This window comes from Artemia franciscana, chromosome 15, assembly GCF_032884065.1.
Source record: "Artemia franciscana chromosome 15, ASM3288406v1, whole genome shotgun sequence".
Classification (NCBI taxonomy): domain Eukaryota; kingdom Metazoa; phylum Arthropoda; class Branchiopoda; order Anostraca; family Artemiidae; genus Artemia; species Artemia franciscana.
The window spans coordinates 31303819-31316144 of NC_088877.1; the positions used below are offsets into that span (position 1 = coordinate 31303819).

General features: G+C 34.2%; 1 protein-coding gene across 3 annotated transcripts in view; it reads left to right on the plus strand.

Moving 5' to 3' along the window:
* Nucleotides 1-12326, plus strand: part of LOC136036347 (TBC domain-containing protein kinase-like protein) — a 59018-nt gene that overhangs the window by 9952 nt on the left and 36740 nt on the right. For all 3 annotated transcript variants that reach the window (XM_065718498.1, XM_065718497.1, XM_065718499.1), the window contains exons 3-5: nt 3668-3920; nt 7848-8142; nt 10153-10481. In XM_065718498.1, the coding sequence (XP_065574570.1) occupies nt 3668-3920; nt 7848-8142; nt 10153-10481 (877 nt within the window). The remainder of the gene's footprint in view (nt 1-3667; nt 3921-7847; nt 8143-10152; nt 10482-12326) is intronic.

A 12326-nucleotide genomic window follows, 5' to 3' on the forward strand; every position in this document is an offset into this window, starting at 1 on the left:
GATGGTTAAATTGGAAAAATTATAAAAATGAGATTTTTTAACCTACAAATGGGTGATTGGATCTTAATGAAATTTGATTTTTGGAAGGATATCGTGTCTCAGAGCTCTTATTTAAATCCCGACCGGATGCGGTGACATTGGGGGAGCTGGGGGGGCTAAAATCTTGGAAATGCTTAGAGTGGAGGGATTGGGATGAAACTTGGTGGCAAAAATATGCACAAGACCTAGATACATGATTGACATAACCAGAACAGATCTGCTCTCTTTGGGGGAGTTGGGGGGGGGGGTTAAGTGGGGGGGTGGGGATTAATGAAATCTCATATTTAGAAGGACCTCGTAACTCAGATATCTTATTTTAAAGCCCGACTGGATCCAGTGTTTTTGGGGGGAAGGGGGGACTGGAAATATTGGAAACGCTTAAAGTAGAGAGATCAGGATGAAACTTGGTGGGAAGAATTAGGCCAAGGCCAAGATACGTGACTGACATAACTGGACCGGATCCGCTCTCTTTGGTGGAGTTGGGGGGGGGGAGTAATTCGGAAAAATTAGAAAAAATGAGGTATTTGTAACTTACAAACAGGTGATCAGATCTTAATCAAATTTGATATTTAGAAGGGTCTTGTGCTTTAGAGCTCTTGTTTTAAATCCCGACCAGATCTAGTGACATTGGGGGGTGGGGGTGGAGTGGGAAACCGGAAATCTTGGAAAATGCGAAAATTGAGGTATGTTTATGTTATGAATGGGTGATCGGATCTTAATGAAACTTGATATATAGAAAGATCTTATGTCTCAGATGCTCAATTTTTAATTCGAATTGGATCCGCGGACATGGGGGGTTGGAGGGGGAAACAGAAATCTTGGAAACCGAAAATCTTGGAAAACCCTTTTGAGTGGAATGATCGGGATGAAACTTGGTGGGAAGAAAAAGCACAAGTTCTTGATACGGGATTGACATAACCGGACTGAATCCGCTCTCTTTGGGGGAGCTGGGGGTTGTTAATTTGGAAAAATTAGAAAAATTGAGGTATTTTTAACTTAAGAATGGGTGATTGGATCTTAATGAAATGTGATATTTAGAAGGAACTCATGTCTCAGAGCTCTTATTTCAAATCCCGACCAGATCTGTTGACATTGGGGGGAGTTGGAGAGGGAAACCGGAAATCTTGGAAAACGCTTAGAGTGGAGAGATCAGGATGGAACTTGGTGGGTAGAATAGGTAAATTTCGTAGATACGTCATTGACGTAACCGAACTAGATCCGCTCTCTTTGGGGGAGTTAGGGGGTGGGGTTAAATGCTTTGGCAAGTTTGGTGCTTCTGGACGTGCTAGGACGATGAAAATTGGTAGGTGTGTCAGGGAGCAGCACAAATTGATTTGATAAAGTCGTTTTCCCATATTCAATTATCTGGGGTGCTGAAGGGAGAGGAAAATTTAGGTATTTTTAACTTACGAGTGGTTGATCGGATCTAAATCAATTTTGATATTAGAAGGACCCCGTAACTCAGAGCTCTTATTTTAAATCCCGACCGGCATTAAGCCTCTGATTTTCCTTTTAAATCAATCTATTGATTCTTAGAATTTTGCTAGAGCTCATACAGTATGAGCTCTTGGCTCTTCTGACCTCGTCACAAGTGCCATATGAGCTCTTAGCTCTTGTTCTTCTTTATGTTTTTTTAAATATTTTGATTGAGTTTTTACCTATTTTTGTCCCATACCTTGGAGCGAATGGGCCCTTTTAATGCTTGGTTAATATGGATTGAATATATCTGAGTAGTTTGGACAGAAAAATGGCTGTTTTGGAGGTTTTTGAGTGCAACCAGCTTCAAAGGTAGGGACACTTTGTTTTACATAGATGGCAGCTTTTGCTTGTACAACACCGAATTGTTCTCTTTTTCTTATTTGTATTTTGACATAGTTTTTCTCTACTCTTTTCCCTACTCGTAACTCTTATCAAATTGCCTTTCCTTTTTAAGTTGCATATTTAGCTTTTTAGTACTGTTTAAATCTGTATTTGCTACCCAAATAACAGGTTTATTTTTATATTGGATAATAAAATGGCTGCTTTTTATTTCAATAACAGCGGAAGAAAAGGAGATTTAATATTTTATTGCGTATCTTTGTAGGCATTTCAAAGAAATCAAGACTTTTTTTGGAATAGATATCACGATACCGAATGAAACTTCACATATTAACTGATGGGAAGATAATCAACAGTTGGCGTGGTCTGGGATTTACACATAAGGGTGCATTCTATAGTTAAACCAGTTTGATTTTTAAACTAGTAGGAGCTCAAATTTAGCACTCTTCTTCGAATTTGATGGCTGTTAAAGACAAATTTCTACTCCCTGTTAAAAGAATGAGAAATATCTTAAATTCCTGGTTTTTTAAATGGATACCTCAATACAGTTGATTTATTGATTGTAAAATGTTTGCCTCCCGTAGGATAATCAACAATTGGTTTGACTAGTTATTTCTACATGAAAGTGCACGTTTTCTAGTTAAGCCAGCTGGAGGACTTCTAAACTAGCAGTAGTGGAAGATTGGAATTAAGCAATTTATTTCATATTTCCTGGTCAAATTTCTACCTCCTATAAAAAATGACAACAAAATAGCGTGTTTAGTGCGTCAGTAAGATTAGAGACGGATCAACACAATTGATTGTAAGGTTCTTAAGACAGTTAATTGGAGAATTAAAATTTTCATTGTAAATTAATGTAGCATTTCATTATATAAGGACACTAAAGTCTTCTTGAAAAAATACTCATTTGACTTAAAAAAAAAGTAAAAAAAACAACTGTTTTTGTCAGCGATTAAAGCTAAATGATTCAATATATTTATACCGTGAGTATCAGATCCCTTAAAAAACAATAATACTCTACCTCTTTGTCTAGCGTTGAGCTTATTTCTTTGTGTATACCAAGCATCTATTTGAGCCACTATAAAGATTTGCAAAAAGAAGTTTCTCTAGTGCCTTTGTTTTTGCACCACGCAAAGCTACAGTCACCTTAAATAATCTTATCATCAAAAGTTTCTTTTAGGACAACACAAGTGGATTTGAACCCTCTTCCCTCACCATTAAAGTGTGCAACAAAAAAAACTGTCACGATATGGTGTTCCCAGTTCTGTGCCGTACTTAACTAGCCTTTGATAATTTTATCAAACAATATGGTAGGGACGTCTAATTAAAAAAATGTATATATATATATATATATATATATATATATATATATATATATATATATATATATATATATATATAAATAAATTTTTTTAACTAGACGTCCTATATATATAAGCGAAATCACCAATGCAACAGCACAAACACATTAAAAAAAAAGAGACAGAAGGAGAAAAGGAAGACTGTTTTCCTAAATTAGTGATTAATATAGACCAGCACTTGAATGAGGCCTAAACCCTACTCATCCATACAATCACATAGGTCAAACAGCATAGCCATACACAATATATAGTCAATGATAAAATTTAATCTAAGTAAAAAAAAAAACATTTTCTTAACAAGAACATATAATACAATTTTTGGTCTTACAAAATCTTTAGGTCACACCTAGTTATTATTATAAAGCTATTTACGGAAATATCCATTTGTGATATAGTTTATTATAGTTCCATCGAATCAGTTCCAAATTGTGATAAAATCTTTATTTCAGATAAAATCATTATTTTGCAAGAGCATTATAACAACACTGTTTGGAAGATATCTAAAGAAGATATCAACCGCTCAATTAAGAAAGTCGCCTATTCTATTCTTAATGGATTAGACTGTTTACATAAATCTGGATATCACCACAACCATTTGAGTGTTGACAATGTTTTGATAACCGAAGATGACCAAGTTAAGTTGTCGCAGTACGGACTTTTTACTCTGACAGAATTTGGCGAATTGGTATCTTTTCCTGTTAGGTATATATTTGTTATTACATTTGTGAAAAATTAAGAGTACTTATAAGTACAAACATGCCTAATCCTTAGGTGGAAACGAGAGGATCTCCCGGGGGTGCGGGAAGGGGAATCCCAGCCTGAAAAAGGTAATGCTCAATGTTTATACCACTGTTTTGTCAGAAAACCAAGACTACTGGATTTTTGTCCATTGTTTTTCAATGTTTCTAGGGGATGTCTTCTGGACCATTTTTGGAAGGGAAGAGGGGTATTTTGAGTCAAGCTATAAGTGCCATGTCTAATTTCATGAAAAAACAACGTATTTTGACTTTCCCCATGCAAAAATCTTTATATGATGGCGAATAAATTGATATTTTATCTTCCTCCTGTTTAATTTTACGTTAATTTCCTATGTGAAAGTAATGCAATATGACTATGTAAATAAGTCTAGAAGCAGTAAAGTGTAAAGTAGATGTCCAAACTTTACTTTTGGGTAGGGAATGTGTAAAGACTGCTCGAAATAAGTGTGACACCAGGCTATTAAACTTGTCTTGCGGTGTTTATTACCTTTTATGAATGACGGTAACAAGATTAGGAGCTTCCTTTCAGGGAAATAAAAAAAAAGTTGCAAACATTGAGTGAAAAGCTCTTCTAAGGCATTGAATTGTGCTACATTGAAAAATCGTTCTATTGATCACTTCAAGCATTTGAAACCTGGAGTAAACTAGTATAGGCAATCAACAAAAGCAAAGTTTGTAAAAGTGGGTAAAAGAATCAGTACACCATTCTAGATATCGTTTTAAATAATTAAAAGTTTTGTCTTTTTGGAAGGATACTTCTCCCGGCACAAGAGGTAATAAGTAACCAATGCTGTAAAGGATACCCCCTATGACCTGTTGGTAATTGAAGGAAACCAAAGGCTGTATCTTAATTCCTTAAAGAAATTGTTTTTAAGAGTTTAAAAAACTTCTTCAGAATATAAGAGGTAGATTGAAACCATTTAAACACTGGGTCAAAAGTCAAGCAGCTGCCAAAGAACTTTTATTGTCCAAAACTACCTCTTTTTGTGAATAAGCATATTTTGACAGGATATTTGTCATTTGAAACATATAGACCCCCAACCCCTCCTCCTCTTTTGAAGGAAGGTAAACACCTTCTAAATTCAAGGATCATCCTGTAAAAAATAACCACTAAAGAATAAATTTTTGATAAGACCACCGGTTGTTGATATGTTGATCTATTACATTTTATTTAGGATAACCTCTACATCATAGCAAAAAAAAAGTAAGATAACGTGCTTTTAGAACCTCATGGCCAAAAAAGTAAGATAGTGTGCTTTTAGAACTTCTTTACCTGATCTCCTTCTCAATAAATTCAAGGGTCTCCTGTAAAAAATGACCACTAAAGAATGAATTTCTGATCAGACCACCGGTTGTTGATACTTTGATCTATTACACTTTATTTAGGATAACCTCTACATCATAGCAAAAAAGAGTAACATAACGTGCTTTTAGAACCTCTCTGCCCGATTTCCTTCTCAATAAATTCAAGGGTCATCCTGTAAAAAATGACCACTTAAGAATAAATTTCTGATCAGACCACCGGTTATTGATATATTGATCAATTACACTTTATTTAGGATAATCTCTACATCATAGCAAAAAAAAGTAAGATAACGTGCTTTTAGAACCTCTTTGCCCGATTTCCTTTGCAATAAATTCAGGGATATACATCATAGCAAAAAAAGTAAGATAACGTGCTTCTAGAACTTCTTTACCTGATCTCCTTCTCAATAAACTCAAGGGTCATCCTGTAAAAAAATCACCACTAAAAATAAATTTCTGATCAGACCACTTGTTGTTGATATTTTGATCTATTACACTTTACTTAGGATAACCTCTACATCACTGCAAAAAAAATGTAAGATAACGCGCTATTAGAACATTTTTCCCCGATTTCCTTCGCAATGATTCTTGTTTCACTTCAGTGGTTGCTTGAGTATTTTTTCCTTTTGAGTGGCCTCAGTTCTTGGGTTTAGAGTCCCACTTTGTAATTAAATAGCAACGAAGACCACACTACCTTTCCATATTAAACAAACACAACTTAGGAACAACAGGGATATTTTTCCCTATTATTCCACTGTCTCGGAAAAATTCCCCTATTGTTCCTAAGTTATGTTCACTTTGTAATTATCAAAGATTATAAATACCACGAATCCACGTATTAGGGGACAGCAACAAGCAAGAGGAATTAAGTGGCAAAGCCAAAAAATATAGCTACAAACTGTGTAACTGCTGGTAGTATAAAGGGAAGCAGGCCAGCAAATAGGGACATAACAGACAATCCTATTGACCAAACCGAACGAATTAACTCTTTTTGTTCAATCAAGAAACTTTCCCCTTGTTTTTTACTCATCAGAGGCTCTATACTTCTAGAAGTTTTTACATCATCAATAAAAAAAAAGGATTCGAAAAGATTCCTTCCTGTTGCTGTAGGCAAATTTAGTTTTCTTGTTTTCATGTAACAGATATGCGACATTTATTTTCGTAGAAAAAATAGTTTTCATTGGTTACCAATGCTTCTCGTATTGCAATGTCGCATATGTCATCCATATTAGCTGAAAATGATCTTCATATAACACATCTGTACCTGAAATCTTTAAAACGTTATAAAGTTGAAGCTTAAAATTAGAGGTTTTTTGGCGTTTTTAGCCCTTACCATTCTAATTGCACATCAATATGAATAATGATGCTACGTTGTGTGGTTCTTTTTTCATGAATATGAAGCATATGTCTCACTAGTTAATTAGTTACTAAAAGCAGCTGAAAAATTAAACGTAAAATAAAGGCAAAAATTTCATGTAGGGGCAAAAAATTATGCATCAACAGATTATACTGAAAATATAAGACGATATATGGCCTAGCAATAATCAGGGAAAAATCTATTTGAAGTAGGGGGGGGGGGGGTTGAAGGAGAGCAGAGCCCAATTGAAATAGTATCTTCAAACCAGTATGTTTTGTGCCTTCGGGCTCTAAACGGTAGGGGTGTATCTAACAGTGTCATAGGTTAGAAGTTGAACAATAATAAAACACACCGACGTATCTCCTTATGGAGATACGTCATAAGCATATCTCTTATGCTTATGTACATTTTAGTTATATGTTGACTTTGCTTGCATTTTGAAGAATCTGTTGATTGCCAAGGGGTGAGCGACAACAGGCTTCATTATGTGCAATTTTGCTTTTAGGGTGTGTGAATAGTTTTTTCTTTTTTCATAAGATTGCTCCGTTTATCAAAAATTCCTCAATTTTAAATAATTTCTTCAGTATGTTTCATTGTTAAATATGAATATTCTCTTTACCATAATCATCATGACTTTTCCGTATTTTCATAAATTTCTGAAGAACAGACGCAAAAGTAAGAAAATGAAAAAAGTTTTCTTTACTCTCAAAATGGGATTTTAAATAAATGTGGAACTGTTGTCGTAAGACCTTCTTCCTTGAGAAGTAGTGAACCTTTGGGTAAATGTCGCCAAAAACTATCGACCAAAAACACAGAACTCAAATTTAAGATGTTTTGGCCTCCGTGAGCTGTATGCTACGACGAGTTGTTATTTGCTGGAGTGGAAACTACTCTACTGTTGTAAGTGCAGAAACCAGTCAAAACATTTTCATGGAGTTTTTCTTGAACAGAATTGTGTGGAGGGAAGTTGGGGATACTGTTTAGTTAACATTCTTTTACAAAGAGACAAAGATTTACAGTCTTTGTCTCTTTGTTTCCTGCTCTACGGATTACTATAAATCTAAGTAAACATTATAATAAAGTAAGTTGTATTAACTGTGTGGGTTGGATCAGTCGCCTAAACCATTTTACTTTTTTGGCTGAGCCTTTTGGATCTTTTATTGAGTAAAGTGTTTCTTCTTTACCTAAACTGATTATTAAATCTCCTAGCAATCCCTGCTATATGGCCCCAGAGATAATACTACAAGGCTGCAGAGGAAGGCGTCCAAGATCATGGTCTTCGCATTCTGAAGAAGGATTGAGTGAGAAAAAATTTCTACTCTCTGATGATATCTGGAGTTTTGGAATTCTTCTATTAGAACTGCTTAGTAAGAAGCGGTTATGGAAAAGGCCAAATATCAGTCTGGAATATATGCTTAAATTTGTCATTCGATTAATGAGAAGTAAAGAAAGGTCTGCTGCTAGACATTACGCCATTGAACTGGAGTTTGAAGAAAGTTTTAAGGTAAGTCGTTTCTTGGGCTGTAAAAGAATGTGGTATAGTTTTAGTATTTATAATAAAATGCGAAAATCGCAGAAACAAGAAAACAATCACATAAATCAAACAGTTAGTGACAACGAGCTTTTAGCACCGAGCGACGTGTGACAAAAGTGATATTGGGCAGTTAACGAAAAATTATACACGGATATCCAAACAATTTATTAAAACATAAAACATAATCTTCAGTTAAATGGTATGATATTTAATTACAGTTAGAAGTGCCAATTTTTTGCAGCCGAGCGAAAATACTCCATGGTGGGTAAGGCTCCGCATTCCTCTACGACATTTTTAAACACTGAGCATTGTCGCTATAAGATTTTTGCTGTGAATCCTGTTGACCCGCTATTTTCTGGAAAATTCGTTCGTCATTAAATGATTGGTCCGGTTCTTCAGTTGTATTTTCAGATTTTTTACGTACCATTTAGACACTAAAAAGGTGAATGTCCCAGTTATAGAGGTGTCCCAGTTATGGCTGGTCTCCCCTACCTTAACGCTATTTAATTATTAAGGCTTATAAGAGGTTCCACATTGAACAAATAGATAATAGTTTTCCATGTATGGTTTTTCTCCAAGTATGATTTTTCATATACCATATTCTTCGATGAAATGCCGTATATGATATTTCTATATTTGATATTTCATGTGTATGAATTTTCGTTTGTGAATCTTCCAGATGTGAATTTCTGTATATGAGATTTCTTAGACTCGTGCCAACAGTAATCAAAACTTTAAGAATGATTCTTATCACAGTATATACATAAAAAACCTGCCGTTCGTGTTAATTCCAGACATATTAATTCGTCAAATTATAATTGCTCTTAAAATTTTCTTAGTATAAAAAAAATTACAGGGGAAAATATCTATTGACAGAAGGGTCACCTTGATGAAAATTACCCCATCAACTTAAAAAAATTTCCTTTTTCTTTCAGGAAAAAGGACCAAGGGTATTACTAAACCAGGGGTAGTAAAATACCAAGAGATGGCTCATTCAAACGGAAGTTTAGCCGATCACACCATAGAAAATTGCAACTTGGAGCCATTTTGTGCTCCAAAACCTAGATCTTAGTCCTATTGGGATCAAAATGTTATCGAGCAAAAATTCTGAGGTTGAAATTTTAAAACCAAAACTAGTTGAACCTCTATTATATAGAAAAGATATGATGTATTTCAGACGATCATGCGGTTGGTCCATTGTATTATTAAACGCCTACTGTTGCAAGAAGGAAATCTTTTTTGGACTGAGCCTGGAGTCTCAGAAGTGCATTTTTAGGGCTGTATTCTCAGCTTTTCGTGACAGATCCGTCAAATTAATATGAAGGGGGGGTTTACCCTCTAATCCCCATGCTTTCGATGAATGTGTTTGCGGCACAGGAGGCTAGTGCTTTTCTTCTTATGACTGGAATATTTTTAGCACTAAATAAAATTAAATTTGGCAACAAAATAGCCCAATCAATTGCCTACACAGTGTCTAGTAAATTCCACTGGTTTGTCTGGTTCTATGTTTTAATGTAATATTCTTTTTCTCAAAAAATCAAGCCATATTGTTGTTTGTAAAATAAACTGTTATATGTCCTTAATGAACATAGTCATATGGCCCAAATGGCTTTTGTCATCAAAACTCCACCTCCGTTTTTGTGCCTCTTCTCTAGCTTGGCCTGTATTTTGGTGTACAAAACATAAGGCAATGTGCGAATTGTATTTCGTTCTTGGGTGTATCCTATGGGGGTAATTTGGATTGGCTCTTAAATAATGCTGGGTACCTCATTTAGTACTTAAAAGGAATCTTGTCTTGTTCTATTTTATATTTTAAACTTTTTGTTTGTACATTTTAATGATATTAGGGAGTATTAATATTTATGCGTTTTAATATGTCAAGGAGTTTTAATATTTGTCCCATTTCATGAAAGTTTCTCAAATATGTAGTAGGCTACTTTTGCACTTCCATGGAAGTTTTTAATTGGGTTACTTTTTCAGATGTTGCCTCTAGAGCTTTCGAAATTGATTGAATCCTGCCTAATCATTAATCCAGAAGAACGGCCAACTACATGTGAGCTTTTGCAACTCCCTTTATTCGAAGCTCAAGTTGAAAGAGCTCCACCAAGGCGAAAATTCTTTATAAGTACGGATTTTAGAGCCAAGAATCTCTCGCTGAGCCAAAAAAACATAAAGCGTGTTCACCCTGTAAGAAAAAGGAATTTTTTTGAGCTGTATCATCTATGGAGATTAGCCGGAGGTGATCCTGAAAGTGAGCTAAGGAAAAAAGGCCTTACCAAGTCAAAACCTTCTATATGTACTCTTCCCAGGTAAGCTCACAATGTCTGATTCGTATCTCTTTTTCTTAAGATCAATAAGGGTTGGCTTTCTCTTGGTCAGTTTGTACTGTCTTTACTTTTTGATGATTTTATCCTTTTTTTGAAATGGGAATGCTAAAATATTCTTACCTTCTTCAGCAACCCATGATTATTTGTCACTTTTTGTCAGAAATGGAAATGCATTGTCGATGTAGCCGAAATTAGCTTTAACAACATGGATATTTTTTCTCAAATTCATATTCTTTTTTTTTCTTAAGAATAAGCAGTTTTACCGTGCCAGGTATGTACAAAGGAGTGACGGGGGAAGAGGTAGGATACTAGTCCCCAGCCAAAAATTTCATAATTTGCACGGTTATTTACTTTTTAATGATTTTGGTTCTCCCTTCAAATGTTCTCTAAAAAAAACACTGTAGCATACGCACCCAGCCCTAGATTATTTATTCTAACTAACTAACTACACTTATTTGTCCAATCAAGGCCGTATCCGGGGGGATACGGTGTTTGTCCCCATCCCCCCAAAAATGTTCGTCTGACTCGTAAAAATGTAAATAAAAAATGTATAAAATCATATTCTTGATGGGTTCTTAATCCTTTTTTGTAATCCTCCGCCTGAAAAAAATACCCCCCCCCGAATAAACATCTGTCCAATACTTATTTGTCCTATTACCTTTAGTTAAGAACTTGGGTTTTGAGTACAAAACAAAAGCAATATTTTATCGTTGTGAGCAGCTCTGTGTGGAAAAAATATTGCATGTTACTTGTACTACTCACTCAGATCAATTTTCATATTTTAATGTATATATATATATATATATATATATATATATATATATATATATATATATATATATATATATATATAATATTTATATATATATATATATATATATATATATATATATATATATATATATATATATATATATATATATATATATATATATGTATATATATATTGCTGGTGTTGTGCTGAAGACAGTCCTTGGACATCGGGCCGAAATATTCACTGAATTGAATTCCACTGTCTTGAAAAACTCCCCTATTGTTTCTAAGTTGTGTTTATTTGATTTGGAAAGGCAGTGTGGTCTTTGTCGCTATTTAAATATATAGCAAGTATCGGGCTCTCTCAAAGACTGTTTTATTCCTATCAACCACTATCAGTACATGCAGCGTAAAGCCATATAAGTTTCTCAGTTACATTTGCCCCAAGGGTTGTTATTCTTTGAGAAAGAACACGCAGGTTTGACCTTTGAGAAAGAACATATGACGCGCAGATTTGAACAGTAGTCCTCAGAGTTTCAAGGCATACAGAAAAAATAAGCACGACGCTATAACACCTACCATCTTAAGGGGGTGGTTGTTTGGACTAGTTGTATCCATTGTAATGAAACGTAATCTATGCCAAAAATAGAGGCAAATGATATGAAAAATGCTAGAAATTGAACAAAAACGCAGAATAACTTAGAATATGGATATCCATTTCAATTTTAGACCGTCAATGTGTTTTTTCTCAAATAAATCGCGCTTCATTAAAACAAAAATTATGTCTTTAGTGTTTTGTTTTTTTTTAACCCTATTTTGAGTAATTCTAGAGCGCGAGTTTCTGATAAATAAACACAAAAGAAAATAATATATATATATATATATATATATATATATATATATATATATATATATATATATATATATATATATATATATATATATATATATATATATATATTTAATTAAATTCTGTTTTGTTATAAATTCGTTCAAACAAAACAGAACCAAATAATTAAATACAAGTTTTCAAAGCTAATCTTGCTTTTTCGGCAGCTTGCCTCAAAGGCCTTT